General features: G+C 41.7%; 1 protein-coding gene across 2 annotated transcripts in view; it reads left to right on the top strand.

Moving 5' to 3' along the window:
* TRAPPC9 (trafficking protein particle complex subunit 9) overlaps positions 1-15,635 on the top strand; it is a 299,696-nt gene extending 284,061 nt beyond the window's left edge. For both annotated transcript variants that reach the window (XM_087931796.1, XM_087931795.1), the window contains 2 exons: positions 13,623-13,846; positions 15,009-15,635. In XM_087931796.1, the coding sequence (XP_087787922.1) occupies positions 13,623-13,846; positions 15,009-15,188 (404 nt within the window). In that variant the 3' untranslated portion in view covers positions 15,189-15,635. The remainder of the gene's footprint in view (positions 1-13,622; positions 13,847-15,008) is intronic.
* The last annotated feature ends 845 nt before the right edge of the window (positions 15,636-16,480 follow it).

Here is a 16,480-nt window from a genome sequence, read left to right as displayed (position 1 = left end):
CTTTTTTAATTAATAGAGTTCTCTCAGCCAAAGCTCCCCTTTATTTAAAATGAGGATATATTGGAGAATGAAATCATGGTTGTTTTGTGGTAAACTTCTCTTAGGAATGCCGAGATGGATTCTTACTTGTGAGCAACTTTGGAATTTTTTGGAGCACATGGACTTTTTTTTAATCGTTATCATATCAGGGGGCTGGTTTTGTATATTTCCCATCTTGTTTTCCTCTCTGCAATCTCTGAAGAGTTCATCTTGATTGTCATGCGCAGTTGCAGCTCCAGAATAGCAACAATGATCGGTTTTCATCCAGATGGTACAATGCTAAGTGTTGTGTGTCTTCATTCTTAATCGGAGTGGAAACGAAAAACCATTTTATTTTGGAATGAATTGGCTTGAACACATACCCTTTAATGAATAACCCAGATTTAGCTCTGCCTGCTTTCTTCCCTCGGTATAAGTTTAATTTCAAGTACATTGTTTTTATTATTCCATTTCTATATTTTTAAATTGCTCTAAGCAATTTAAATTTTGGAATAAGCAGCAAGGTGGTTTGCAAGTGGAGTAAATAAATAATAATACATAACATGTCAAGATAGCTCTATACCATTTCTCTTCTGCTTGTTCTTGCTACTCTTTGCTAACATTTCACTAAGACAAAGGACAAAATGTTGGCTCTTTGGTGTTCTCTGAGTTTGGATGTTATCTTGGAGATGTTTCATTACCCAACTAGGTAATACCATCAGTCCCAGAAGGGTGTGGGGTTTGCGGAAAAGAAGAAGAGGACTATGTGGCCCTTAATATTCTCTGAGCTTGGGGAGGATTTAGCAGGTGTTTCATTATCCAACTAGTTAACACTATTAAACCTAGAAGGGTATGGAGTTTGTAGAGAGGAGGAGAAGGACTATGGTACTAATTGTTTTCTTGCAGACGTTTCATTATCCAACGAGGTAACACCATCAGTCCCAGAAGGGTGTGGGGTTTATGGAGAGGAGGAGGCCTGTGAGGTTCTTGGTGCTCTCTGAAGTTGGTTGTTTTCTTGGTTGTTTCATTACCCAACTAGGTAACATCATCAGTGCTAGAAGGGAGCTGGGAGTCTCTGTTTATATACAAGTGGCTCGTCCTGTCAATGTTGGAGGGAACGTTCTTGGAGGTTCCTTGAGTAGGCTGTTATTTATTGATTGATTGTCTGAATCAGTAGTTCCTTGATTGGGATATAAACAAAGGTAGTTAAACTAAATGCAACCGTTACCCTACTCAAATATCATCCACATCACTCTTCATTATCTTACCTCTGTGACTACTACAGCTGTGTTCTAGGTAGCTTTTTGCAACCTCCGTCATCTGTCACCTGAGATGTCCACCTCAGTGGTCTAACACCAGGGCCAGCCTCATAAAAGCATTAATGATCTGCTTTGACGACTACCGAATTTTGCTGTGGAACCGATCTCAACTTTGAACACTCACGTTTGCTTGCTACGATAACTTCTGGATCTCTTGACTCTTACAGCCTTCTAGTTCGGGTCCTGACTGTCAGGTTTAGCATCTCAGGGTGCTAAAAAAAATTACATTTGAAAAGTTCTAATGAGGAGCAGGAAAACAACTGGGCTGCCCTTGAAAAGCAGCCAAACACTCCAGTTCAAAATGCAGCACATAGGTAGGTAGGTAGAGAGGTTGATAGAGATAGATTGAAATTGATGGAGATAGACATGGGGGGTGTACAGAGGTTGATAGAGATAGATTGAAGGGTGGTAGAGATAGACAGAGAGAGAGAGAGAGAGAGAGAGATAGAGAGAGAGAGAGATAGATAGATAGATAGATAGATAGATAGATAGATAGATAGATAGATAGATAGATAGATAGATAGATAGATAGATAGATAGATAGATAACCTTCAGAAATTAGACTGGTTCCCATTTTGATAATTTTTTATAAGGCCCTGAAGACTTGGTTTTGCAAGCGGGCCTGGGGACCCCAGCATGTGACGTGTTTGTTGTCACCAGGGGTTGGAGAGTTATTGTGTGGGTTTTAAATTTTTTTTTTCTATACTGTGTTTTTATTGCTTGTAAGCCACCTAGAGTCCCTGTGAGCGAGTAGGCAGCCATATCAATTTTCTAAACAGACAGACAGAATGCTTTTTGGCGGGTTTAGCATGGCAGGGATTGCAGGCCATTTGATTTGTCAGATCTCGTGCTGCCCCCAAAATTACTGTTTTGCCTTCAGTGTGTGTCTCCCCATATATTTTGATTGCTAGAAAATGGAGATTTTTCTAAGTTTAAACGCGAATCAGAGGGTCGATGGCCAGGTTTTGAAACACATTGCCTAGATTTACCGCAGATAATACACATGTTAATCGGAGGCTCAGCTGTCACCCAATGGCCATTTGGCATTTGTGTGATGTGTCGAAGGGGAGCCCGCTTTTTTTATGAATCTGTTTTGTTTGGATTGACTTGCCTAACCCTCCGGCTTTTGCATTAACCAAGAGCCAAGCGGTGCCAAATATGGGGTTGCAAATTAAAGAGGATGTGTGGCTGGGAAGTTTAAAGGGAAACGCTCCTCCACAATACAGAAAAAAAGGGGCGTGCATAAGTGCACCCTCATGCCTACCGTCCCTGTCCTATTGTCCCCATTTATTCGTACCTATTTCCTGTAGTCTTAACTCATGATTATACTTATACCTATTATCTTGTAAGCGATTGACAAATCAAAATAAATAAAATAAAACAGTATGAGGAAGGGGCTGCGATGGCCCGGGAACAATGCCCAGGCTCCTTTGATTAACAAAATCTCAGCACAGATTGGGATGCAGCGGAAGGGAATTTTATCCAACCTCCTGCTTAGTGAAGCTGAAACAAGCTGACAGCAGCTGCTTCAGATTTTTTACAGAAAAAAACACTTCTTAAACACTTCTTTGCCCGTGTAGACTACTGGATGTGATTCATCGTGCCTGAGAAATATTTTTTGCGTGCTTAACAGTTAGGTTGGTTAGGTTGCAGCTGCACTTCAAATTCCAGCACTGTACTATATTGCTAGCAAAATTAAAAGGCTAGTTGCAGTTCACAGGAGAGGGAGAAACAAAGATAAGTGAGCGGGATTCTCCAGATGGGATGAAAATGTACAGATTGACCTCAACTTGTGACCACAATCAGAATTGCCATTGCTAACTAAGCAAGCCGATTGTTCAGTGAGTCATGGCCAATTTTGTCAGGTTTTTTTGGCCATGCTTCTCAAGGAAATCATTGCCTTGTGACTTAATAGCAGAGTAGCAGAATAAGAGAGTGAGGAGGGACCTTGGAGGTCTTCTAGTCCAACCCCTTGCTCAATCAGGAGACCCTATCCCATATCAGATAGGTGGTTGTCCGGTCTCTTCTTAAAAACCTCCAGTTTTTAAGCACTCACCACTTCTGATTTGAGAATGCTCCAGCGTGGGAAGTTTTTAAGAAGAGACTGGACAGCCATTTGTCTGATATGGTATAGGGTTTCCTGCCTATACAGGGGGCTGCTATTCTATTCTAGGGTTTCCTGCCTATGCAATTCTGCTATTCTATTCTATTCAAAGCAAGAGAGCCTGTGCCATTTCAGATAAACGCTTGTCCAGTCTCCTCTTAAAAGCCTCCAGTGATGAAACACCCTCAACCTCTGGAGGCAAGTTGTTCCACTGATTAATTGTTCTCACCGTTAGGAAGTTTCTCGTTAATTCCCAGTCTCTTCTCTCCTTGATTACTTCAATCAGTCAATCAATCAATCAACCAATCAATCAGAATAGAGCTGGAAGGGACCTTGTAGGTCATCTAGTCCAACCCTCAGATCAAAACAGGAGACCCTAAACCATTCCAGAGAAGTGGCTTTCCAGTCTCTTCTTAAAAGCCAGCGAAGCAGCTGTGGTCTGTTTTCTGGATGCTGGTTGTCCTTCGTTTATAGGATGGGCTTGGGCCTGGATCTGATGAGGGGGATTGGCGGTGGTGTCCCGTGTTGTTTTGGGTCTGGTGTTGGTTTTCGTGGCTGGGACTTGTTTGTTGGTGAGGGCTAGCTTCCAGATGTCTGGTAGGCGGGATGTGTCATCCCGTCTATTCATGTTTTGGGGGTGTTTCTCTATCTCGATGGCTTCCCTGATTATTCTCTTGCTGGAGTGTTCAGTGTTGGATATTAATTTGGTTCCTTCGAAATTAATTTCATGTCCTGTGGCTTTAAAATGCTGGAAGAGGGAGGAAGTATTTTCTTCTCTTCTGACTGCATTTTTGTGTTCTGCGATGCGTGCATTTATTCTCCTGTTGGTTTGTCCAATGTATGTGGCTGCACAATTGTTGCATGATATTTCATAAATTCCTTAGTTTCATAAACTCCTTAGGACTCAGGCCCAAGCCCATCCTATAGACGAAAGACAACCACCATCCAGAAAACAGACCACGGCTGCTTCGCCAGCTGTCACACACCCCAACCCCCAAACCAAACAAGCTGACACACATCAAGAACACAGACCCAGACCCCAAACTCAAAGCCAGACTAAAACCCAGAATGCTACATCACAGCCACCTGCTCAGGATATCACATCAGAAAACCCAGGAAATTACACCACAAGAACTCAAGAAGTTGCAACACAAGCAAATGACCCAGGATATCACAGCAGAAGACCAAGGATACCACAGCAATAAATCTCACAAGGTCATCACACAACCCATTACCCAAGCCGTTACTACACAGGAGGCTAATGGAAAAGAGATCAAAACACAAACGACTCAGGAGATTACAATGCAGGATCCAGGATACCACAACAAAAGAACTCGCAAGCCCATCACACAACCCATTACCCAAGCTGTTAAAACACGAGAGGCTAATGGAAAAAAGATCATTGCAAAACAAACAACCCAGGAGATTACAACACAATATCCAGGATATCTCCACAACAAAACTCACAAGGCCATCACACAGCCCATTATACCAACATCAACTCCATCAACCAATCAAGAGGCAGCAGCGCAGCCAACCAGCCCAGCATTCCAGCCCCCACCACCAGTATTTATAGTGAGACGGCAGCTCCGATCACAAACTGCTTGCGCTGGCATTAAGCCGAAAGCACCAGCCTGAGGATGGCGAGTGGGACCTCGCCGAAACATTGCCAAGTTACTCTTAATCTTACATGGGAAAAGACCCGAACACACCGAGACCTACATACCTATACCTATGAAAATCTACGAAAACAATTTATATTTATATTTATATTTATATATATATATATATATATAAATTGTATATATATATACACACACACACACACACATGTATACATATACATATATATATACATACATGCATATATATATATATATATATATATATATATATATATATATATATATGGTATTCAGCTTTGTTCGGGAATTTTCCCACGTCATTATAGTTGTGCTTTTAAAGTTGTAGCAATGTTTTGCAGAATCTCATCTGCCATCATCAGGCTTCTGTATGTGTGTTAGTCTGTGAGTCAGACTTCCGCAGCCGTTTCAGTTTTAAATTTGGGGCTAGCCTACTGCTGTGCCAGAATGTCTTTTTCTTAATCCTGATTGGTTGGGAGTCTTGGGCTGTGTTTATTGGTCTTGGAGTTTGCTGTGTTCTGCTTGATTGGTGTTTCTAATAACTTCTGTCTGTTTTGTAGCTTTTTCTGTCTTGATTGGCTGGCAACATTGTGTTTCCTGTATTGGAGGCTTTTAGTGCAGCTTGGCTCTGAGTAAATGGACGGCTACCATTTGTTAGGAAGCTAGGTTTCATCTGGGTGCCTGGTTGGGATGTGTTTGAGCTGGAGGTATCAGGGGGGATCTGTTTGTGCCCAGGTGTTTGCCTGGCTTGTGGTATGGAGATTTTTTTGTTTGTGAGTGCAGGCTTCCAAATAATTGACAGTCTGGTGGAATCATCTCTTCTATTCATGCTTTCAGGTCTTTTTTCAATCTCTATGGCTTCTCTGATAATTCTATAGCTGGGGTTTTCTATAGTGGCTAGGGTTTTGGTGCCATTGAAGTCGATGCTATGACCTGTGGCTTTCATGTGTTGGACTAGTCAGGAAGTGTGTTCCAGCTTTTGACTGCACTTTTGTGTTCATCCAGGCAGGTACTTATTCTTCTATTGGTCTGTCCAATGTATATGGCAGGGCATGATGCTCAGGGAACTTCATATATGCCTTGGTTTTCCAGGTCAATGTTATCTCTGGGGTTTCTTAGGATGACTTCTATATTTCTGTCTGTTTTGAAGGCAGTCTTGATGTGATGCCTGTGTAGTATATTACTGATTTTGTCTGTAGTACCTCTTATGTGGGGCAGGACAGCTGTTTCATAGGTCTGTTCATCTTCTAGGTCTCCATTATGTCTCAATGTGTTTTTGTGAATCAGGCCAGTGATTTTGCTTTTGTGGAAGCGGTTGGCTTTAGTCAGGGTGCATAGTTCAGTCTTTATGATGGCAGATGAGATTCTGCCGAAACGTTGCTACAACTTTAAAAGCACAACTATAATGACATGGGAAAATACCCGAACAAAGCTAAATACAATACATATAAATACCTGTGAAAACTTAAGAATATATATATATATATATTTGTTTTCTTAAGTTTTCACGGTACTTACAACATGGTATTCAGCTTTGTTCAGGTATTTTCCCACTTCATTGTAGTTGTGCTTTTAAAGTTGTAGCAACATCTCACAGGCGAACACAATACAGAAGCCTGATGATGGCAGATGAGATTCTGCCGAAACGTTGCTACAACTTTAAAAGCACAGCTACAATGACGTGGGAAAATACCTGAACAAAGCTGAGTACCATGCATATATATATATATATATATATATATATATATATATATATATATATATATATAATCGGCTGCCTCCACATGCCTCTGCAAACAGGGGTGATTGTTTGACAGTATAAAGCTGCCTTTATGCCTCTTGGATTGGTGCCAGGTAAGGTTTTGCATTCAGGGAATAATTAATCTCTCTGCACATACAAACCCTAAGTCAACCGTAGACTAATTGGCTGTGGGAAAGATGAAATCAATTTCTCCAATCGGAAGTTTCTGTCTTATGACCTTTTTACATTTTAATTGGATGCAATATCAGAGACTTTCCACGGATTCATAGAAAGAGCGGTGTGGTACACCCTCAGATGAAAAGGAAAAGTGAGTGAGTTTACCCTTCATTGGACTGTCCTATTGTAGGTTAAGGTAAAATTTCCCCCCCGCACATACGTGCTAGTCGTTTTCTGTCTCTAGGGGGCGGTGCTCATCTCCGTTCCAAAGCCGAAGAGCCAGCGCTGTCCGAAGATATCTCTGTGGTGATGTGGCCGGCATGACTAAACACCGAAGGCGCATGGAGCGCTGTTACCTTCCCACTAAAGTGGCCCCTATTTTTCCACTTGCATTTTTTACATGCTTTCAAACTGCTAGGTTGGCAGAAGCTGGGACAAGTAACGGGAGCTCCCTCTGTTACACGGCGCTAGGGATTCGAGCCGCCGAACTGCCGACCTTCTGATCGACAAGCTCCGCAGCCACTGAGCCACCGCGTCCCTTCCTATTGCAGATACAACCAGTGAAATATCTAAATTCTACCTCTGATACCAGCATTAAGCCTTCTTAGAGGCAGTAAACATTATCAACTGTAATGTCAACGAAAAAGACAGAAATGTTGAAGCTTTGGAAAGAGTTCAGAGAAGCGCAGGAAAAACTATTAGGGCCTAGAAGTTAACACATACAAAGAATGATTGCAGGAATTGGGTATACCAAGTTTAGTGAAAAGAAGGACCATGGGTGACATGATAGCAGTCTTACAATACTTGAAGGGCTTCCACAAGGAAGAGGGAGCCAACTTGTTTACCAAAGGACCTGTAGGCAGGACAAGAAACAAGGGACAGAGGCTAACCAAGAAGAGAAGCCATCTAGAACTAAGGAGAACAATAAACCAGTTTGCCTGTGGAAGTTGCGAGTGTCCCATCCTTGGAAGCTTTTAAGAAGAGACTGGACAGACATGTATCAGAAATAGTATGTCTTCTGCGAGAGCAGAGCATTGGACTAAATGACCTCCAAGGTCCCTTCCAACTCTTATCCAGTTTTGGTCACCACACCATAAAAACGATATTGAGACTCTATAAAAAATGCAGAAGTGTGCACGATGAACAGTTGCAGGAACTGGGCATGGCTAGTCTAGTGAAGAGAAAATCGGATAGGAGTTACATGAAGTCTCACTTAATGACCGTACCACTTGGTGATGAATTTCAATTTCAAGGGAAATACTAATACCATTCTATAAAGCCTTACTAAGACCACACCTAGAGTACCGCATCCAGATTTGGTCACCAGACTATAAAAAAGATGTTGAGACTCTAGAAAGAATGCAGAGAAGAGCAACCAGGATGATTAGAGGACTGGAGGCTAAAACACAGTGAAAATTGTAGGATCTGGGCCTGGCTAGTCTAGTGAAGAGAAGGACCAGGGGAGACATGAAAGCAGTCTTCCAATAGTTGAGGGGCTGCCACAGAGAGAAGCTATTTCTCAAGGCACCTGAAGGCCAGACAAGGAGTAAATTGGAAACTGAACAAGGAGAGATTCAACTCAGAAATAAGAAGAGATTTTCTGACAGTGAGAACAACCAACCAATGGAACAGAAATTGCCTTCGGAAGTTGTGGGAGCTTCATCATTTGACACTATCAAGATGAGATTGAACTGCCCTCTGTCAGAAATGGTGTAGGGTCTTCTGCTTGGGCGGGGTGGGGGGTTGGACTGGATGACCTCCGAGGTCTCTTCCAACTCCGTTAATCTGATAAATCTGTTACTGTTAATTATGGGTTATGTGCTGGATGAGCAGAATAAGAGAGCTGATCCCGAACCTCCAAAAGATTGGAGAAATTAAAGAAAGGCTTTTTCTTAGCACTAACCCAGCCATTGTAAGAGATGACCAGGCTGAGCCCGAGGGAGGGGTCAAAAATGTCATAAGTCACGAGTCCCCGCATGCTCACAAAAGATCTTTCAGTCGAGCCCTTCTTGAATGCTTTTCTTATCTCCCGCACATTTCCCGTTAGTTGGTCAGATTCTTGTAAGAGAGCTTAAGCATGCAATAAACTTTTATATGCAATAAACCAATAAACCTCATTTGAACTGCCTGAATCTTCTGGTTTCTCCGGTATTCGACAGCCATCACGTGTTCTGTCCCTAAACTCATTATCCTGGCAGCATCCATATTTTCCTTGGAATGAGCTCAGTGTATGGTTGCTAATTACCTCTGCCTTGGATTTGCCAAGAAAAGCGGAAAATTTACTTTGCCGGAAACGTCTCGGTAGAGAAGCCCAAGACTTGTCAAACACCTGCACAAAGGAAGGTTTCATTTGCAAAGAGCTGGTTCTTCTATTCGTAAATCTTTTCTATTCAATGCCCCTCCTCTTTTTATTTCTGAAAAATGTTAAGACTGGCATGAGTAGGAATCATTTTTTTTTTTATTGTGATGATTATTATTTTTATTTTGCCAAGCTCTTTGGGGTGATTTGTCATGCACAAACGCAGGCTGGCTGAGAGGGGTTGTGACAGTGACAAACCATTAGGTTTAGCTAAAATGGGTTTCTATTGACAAAACTAAACTAAAACTAAAAATAACAGAGGAGGGGTTGAAGCAAGAATGGGATGAAATAAATGAAAAAAAGTTGACCTGGTTGATTTGAGGCTTCTTATTGCTAAATTAACCTACCAAAAATGAATGTTTCTGGCCTTTTGATGAGGTTTTGAAGGTGTTAAGGATACCTAAACTCTGTTGTGTCATTCAGGAAGAGCTGGTGATGACGATAATAATAAAAATATGGGCATATATTTTAAAATGTTATCCCCGCTGGCAACACTTACACATATTTTTTAATTAATGATTGCCGTTTCAAATTAACTGCAGTTTGCTACCTAATCAAGATTAAAACGCCATTATTATGAATTGCATTTCTGTCAGGCAGTATATACGTGTTGTGATTTGTTGGTAAGTTGTTTAAATTCCTGCAGGTTCTTCACCTGTTAACGATACCAATTTTATAATATCTAAAGAGAAAAAAATACCTAGATAAATCCAGATATTTCCTGTTAAGAATTAATGACAGATGTTGGTTTCTCATTTAAAACCCATACCTCAATAAAGTAGAACTTCATACCAATAAAGATGTGGAGCGAAAATTGTAATCATGTTGTAAAATGCCAAATCTTTACCACTTTAGATGTTTATTATTATCAGGATCATTTTAACCAATTAACCAAGTTGGAAAGGCACCTTATAGGTTGGTGGTGGCTAACTTTTTGGGGCTCCTGTGCCAAAAATTGTGTGTGGGCTTACATGCACTCGCATGCCAGCACCCAGAAGGCAATGCGCGCAGCCCCTGCATGCCCCCTGCGCATGCACGCAATTCCCTGCCACCGCTGCTGCCCTCTTTTCTGCACTGCGCCTTCCAGCTGATTTTCGGCCCGTTTGAGGCTTTTTCGGCCTGCCAGAGGCTTGAGGGAAGCTTCTGCAGGCTTTGCAGGCCAAAAAATGGGCCCATTTCATCACTTCCGGTATTTCCGGAAATACAGGAAGTGACAAAAGCGCCTATTTTCAGCCTGCAAAGCCTGCAGAGGCTTCCCTCAAACCTCTGGCAGGCCAAAAGAGGCCTGAAAATCAGCTGGGAGGTACACCCATGCGGAGTGAGGTAAGTTTGCCTGGGGCTTGGGTGGCCACACAAACGGCTCTGCGTGCAACCTGTGGCACACATGCCATGGGTTCGCCATCACAGTTATAGGTCATCTAGTCCAACCCACTGCTCAAGCAGCCTTTCTGACAGATGGCAGTCCAGTCTCTTTCTTGAAAGTTTCCAGTGATGAAGCTCCCACAACTTCCGAAGGCAAAGATTTTAAGCCTTAGTAAAAAGAATAATTTAAAAAAAACTTTTCTTTTCTGAGTAATAGGTTTTTATTTCAACTGAATGGATCTGTGGCAATTTGCCGCAGCCAATTTGCCACAGCCGACTCGTTGCGGCCTACTTGCCATGGCCAGCTCAAGCAGGACTGAGGGGTCTTTGGTGCTCTCTGAGCTTGCTTGTTTTCTTGCAGACATTTCATTACCCAACTAGGTAACATCATCAGTGCTAGTAAGAAGTGCTGTTTGCTTTCAGATTTATATTCCAGTGTCTTCCCTGCTCATGGGGGTGGTGGGCTGTCTTAGGGATTCTTTGGTTGGCCCGTTTACTGATGGCTGTTTCACAGTTTCATGATTGGGGTTTTGCTTACTTGGTTGTTGGTCTGAAGTTAACCTTGGAGTTAATCTATGCTGATCTAGATGCCGATTGTTGATGGGGAGGTGCAGAGTTTTCCTGTTCCCTTTTGGGCTGGTTGATTGTTGCCTTTTACATAGTGTATAGAGGTTGTCATGCCCCTGTTGGAATCTGATTCTGAGGGAGAGGTCGAGTAGCTGACAGGGAGTGGGAGTGTGGCTCTGGTGGCTGTAGAAGAAACTGAGGAAGAGCACAGTCCAGTTGGGCCTTCAGAGGAAGACTCAGGGCCACCTCTTAGCACACATGGGGAGGAATGGAGAAGGGAGCAACGTGAGTTACGTGGGTAACGGGGGAGAAAAGGGCCCTGATTCCCTTCATTAGGTGCAGCTGGGAAAACAGGATTTCGAAAGGGTGTTTGCAAATAGCACCTTGCTGGAAGCAAAGCACGAATTATCTTTGTTTGTCAAGTCTTATCTGGGTTCCTGCATCCTCCCAACTGTGTGTGTTACCTTATCTTTTGAAGTCTGCAATTCCTTATCCTGCCCTATCTCGTTAATTGCTGCAGCATGGTTTGTGTGGATTTTTATTTATAATCTGTATGTACTTTGGGTTCAGACTGAATTTCTTCCCTTTAAAAACTGTTCTTGGGAGAGTTTTTTCTCCAGCCGATGATAACTGGATATTGGAGGCCAAATTGGAGGAATTAAAGGGACTTTACCTACTTTTGTGACTTGGTTGCTTTTGTGCCACGCCCCAGGTCATCACAGATGTTGTTAATGTCTATGTATCTATTGATGGCTGATTTGTCAGAATGCCAGGTTTCTAGAAGCTCCCTGGCGTTTTTGGACTTGGCCTGGTCTAGGATGGTCACATTGTCCCAACTGAAATTATGGTTAAACCTGTCCCTATGTTGTAAAATTAAAGACTTTTCGTCATGCCTTCTGACTGTCAGCTGTTGTTCCTGGATGCGTTCAGCCAGTCGCCTGTTTGTCTTACAACTGCAGTGGTTGTTGCAATTTGTCCACATCTGGGGTGTCAAACTCAAGGCCCATGGGTGCTTAGATCTGCAGGGCCACCTAGAAACAGCAAAGGACCCACCCACAGTGTCACTGGTGGCAAAAATGGAGCTTGGGAAGGCCCATCGCAGGAGGCCATCACAGCCAAAAACAGAGCTCAGGAGGGCCGTTTACGCTGGCAGAGGGTTGCAGGAAGCTATCTCAGCCAAACTGTTGTAACTGGAGGACCACGTCTACTGTGGTATTCATTTTCAGTTGCAACTTGCTTTGGAAAAGGTATTAAATTTAAAGGGCATCCAGTTTTGGTCACCGCTATATAACAATGATGTTTCAGACCCTAGAAAGAGTGCAGGGAAGAGCAATAAAGATGGTTAGGGTGCTGGAGGCTAAAACATATGAAGAACGGTTGCAAGAACTGGACTGTGTCTAGTCTTGATAAAAAGAAGGACTAGGGCTGACATGATAGCAGCTTTCCAGTATCTCAGGGGCTGCCACAAAGGAGGGGGAGTCCAGCTATTCTCCAGAGCACCTGAAGACAAGACCAGAAGCAATGGATGGAAATTAATCAAGGAGAGAAGCAACCTAGATCCAAGGAGAAATTTCCTGACTGTGAGAACAATGAATCGGTGGAGCAACTGGTCTCCAGAAGTTGTCGGTCCTCCAACACTGGAAGTTTTTTTTTTCCCTTTTATAATAATGTTTTTTTTATTTTTAATATATAATAATTCAATCTTCAGCTGAACAGTGCGTTGTCTGGGTACAAGTATCTTTGTTGAACAGTAATCAAAATGTGCAACCTCATTCGTTACATTGATACTAATTCTACAATATCGAAGTAGTAATATTCAACATACTAATCATAATATTTGCTTATCTCTTTTAATATACCTTCTTTATTTTGCTTCCCTTCCAACAATAGAAGTTTTTAAGAAGAGATTGAATAACCATTTGCCTGAAATGATATAGGATTTCCTGCCTAAGCAGGGGGTTGGACTAGAAGACCTCCAAGGTCCCTTCCAACTCTGCTATTCTATTTTATTCTACTCTACTCTACCCTACCCTACCCTACCCTACCTTACCCTACCCTACTCTACTCTACTCTACTCTACTCTATTCTATTCTATTCTATTCTATTCTATTCTATTCTATTCTATTCTATTCTATTCTAATATTCTTTTATTCTCTTTTACTCTATTCTATTCTACTCTACTCTAACATTCTCTTTAGTCTAATATTCTATTCTATTCCATTCCATTCCACTCGTCTGTTCTGTTCTGTTCTGTTCTGTTCTATTCTAATTTAGGATTTCACATTCTCGAAGCAAAACGCATTCACCCCGTCTTTTGTTTTCTGCATTACAGACGTGTTGGTGGAAGGAAAACCCTGTGACTCGGACATCGTAGCAGATTGCACCGTCGGAGATCCAGTGAAGCTGGAAGTGAAACTGACCAATTGGAGCAAGCACAATGTCGGACCCTTCTCCCTCACTGTCATCCCCTATCAAGATTATCAAAACGGCGTCCACAATTACGATCTTCAAGATGGCATCACTTTTGTTGGCTCCAACACGTTTTATATTGATACCGTAAGTAGTCCGTACTCGATCATATTTATTCTTCCTCCAGAGTGAAAACGTTAAAGAAAGGAACATCCAGTGGTGTTCTGTGCTGTTTTATTCAACAATTTCCTCGAAAGGACTTTGGAATGCTTCACCTTTCACTGTTAAAAAAAAAAAAGCATGGATTTGTCTATTTTGCTTTCTTATTTACATTTTTTTAAAGTTTTCCTCTACTTTGTATAACACCAGAGTGTTTAACATTACCAATAAAAATAATGAAGATTCCAGGTAATATACTCATAGCAAACCAAACTCTGTAGCTCCCTCAAAAATAAGCTTTATTGGAGATACCATATTGGCACATATCTGGACTCTAATTTTCACCTTGTTGAAAGAGATAACCCCAAACAATTAGTCACATTGTCCAATTAAGACGCTGTCTGGTCAACTGGTGACCTCACTCCTTCCACCATCCAGGTGGGGAATGTCCTTGGTTCTCAAGAGAAAGTATTTTGCTTTGGCTACACAAACCCCTTTAATCTCCCTTCTCCCTTTCTCTCAACTCCAGTGTGACAACACTGAAGCTTCAAAATGGCCCTGGTCAGGTCAGCTTCAGGGTTGACATCATAAAACAAAACAAAATCAATACGCTAAATATATAAGATAGGGTAAATATTCTTTCCCATAGGTAAAATGGGCTCCCAATTTGGTAAATTAATTGGGTCCCTTCCTTGACAAGCATGTGGAACTATATGGTTGTGCTTTGTAGGATGGATGCCTTTAAAATCGTACGAAATTTGCAACAATGGTGCCCTCTGAAGTTGGTTATTTTCTTGCAGACGTTTCATTACCAAACTAGATAACGTCATCAGTGCACTGCGGGGTCCTTGGTGCTCTCTGAGTTTGGTAATGAGACATCTCCAAAACAACCAAACTCAGAGAGCACCGAGGACCCCACCGTTCAAACCCAAAGATTTTCTTCTATCAGTTTGCAACAAAGAGGCTAATTTGACCACCACTGATCAACCGATTCAGCAGAGGCCCATTCTTGAAGTCTCTTCATCTTCTAAACCAGGAACCTTTATCCCCTTTTTAAATGCTAGGCCGGAGAGACCGAGCACACATCCGCGTGGTTCCTAAATTTTGCATTGTCTGACTCTGCTCAAATTCTCCCCTCCTTTTCTTTCAGGTTAAGCCGACAGAAAACTCGATGTGTGTCGGCGCTCTTCTTTTTCTCTGCACAGGTGACTTTTACTTGAACATCAAGTTCCACGAAGGCAACTCGAACAAGGAGTTTCCCCCTTCCTGGTTATGCCTGCCCAGTGTTCACATCCGAGCGGTGCACTCTGTGATCCAGACCAAGTTGTAAATACAAGTGCATTGCCCTGGGGTTCACCTCTCTCTCTCTCTCTCTCTCTTGCTTTCTACTTCAAGTTTTCCACATGCCTTAGAGAGACTGGTTTAAGTACTCCCTGCTTGTAGCTAACCGTAACCGGACAATAATCACTTTTCCTCGTTTAAGAAGAGGCAACATTATATACCGAGGAACTGGATTTTCTTCATTCACAATGGTTTACAGGATTATCTCTTTTTTAGAAATATGTTTCAGTTATTAAGTTATATGTAACACTGGACTGTATCCACTGATTTCTGAAATAATCCTCAAATTAATTGCCTGTCTGCTGGGATGTTGTCTATAAAGTTATAAGTCATGACCTACACTTCTAAATTTTTCTTCTCTGTTCGCTTGAGCTTTCTGTATTCTTTTAAACTTCTAAAAGAAATCTTCTAAATTCTTTATAAACTGTATAAGAGATGCAAGTCTTCTTTTTTCCTTCTCTGGCTGAGTCAATTCAACTCTCAGAATTGGATTTAAGTACAGTTCTTGAAATCCCTATACATACATACATACATACATACATACATATTTTTTTTTTTCTTAAGTTTTCACGGGTTCTTACATGTATGGCATTCAGCTAAGACCTGGTGCCTTTTTAGTGGCAGAAAAATAAGACAGGGTCTTATTTTCGCAAAGCATGAAATATATATATATATATATATATATATATATATATATATATGGCATTCAGCTTTGTTCGGTATTTTTCCACGTCATGTAGTTGTGCTTTTAAAGTTGTAGCAACGTTTGGCAGAATCTCATCTGCCATCATCACAGAAGCCTGATGATGGCAGATGAGATTCTGCACATTGCTACAACTTTAAAAGCACAACTATAATGATGTGGAAAATACTGGAGTTTCTCAGCGTAAGATTCAAGTATCTAGGCAACGCGTTTCGATGAAGTCTCATTCATCATCTTCAGGCTTCTGTCTTCGGCTCTTGCTTCTCAGAGTGATGTGAGATTGTGATGTGAGATTGCAGCTGCTTCTTCCTTTTAAGGAAGAGAAGCAAGAGCCGAAGACAGAAGCCTGAAGATGATGAATGAGACTTCATCGAAACGTTGCCTAGATACTTCGAATCTTACGCGGGAGAAAACCCGAACAACCAAAGATCTATCTATCTATCTATCTATCTATCTATCTATCTATCTATCTATCTATCTATCTATCTATCTATATATTTATTTCATGCTTTGCCGAAAATAAGACCCTGTCTTATTTTTCTGCCACTAAAAAGGCACCAGGTCTTATTTGGGGGGGA

This window comes from Pseudonaja textilis, chromosome 3 (assembly GCF_049901715.1).
Source record: "Pseudonaja textilis isolate UNSWEBS1 chromosome 3, rPseTex1.2, whole genome shotgun sequence".
Classification (NCBI taxonomy): domain Eukaryota; kingdom Metazoa; phylum Chordata; class Lepidosauria; order Squamata; family Elapidae; genus Pseudonaja; species Pseudonaja textilis.
Note: the sequence above shows the minus strand (reverse complement) of the source record. Positions and strands in the feature narration are given on the sequence as shown.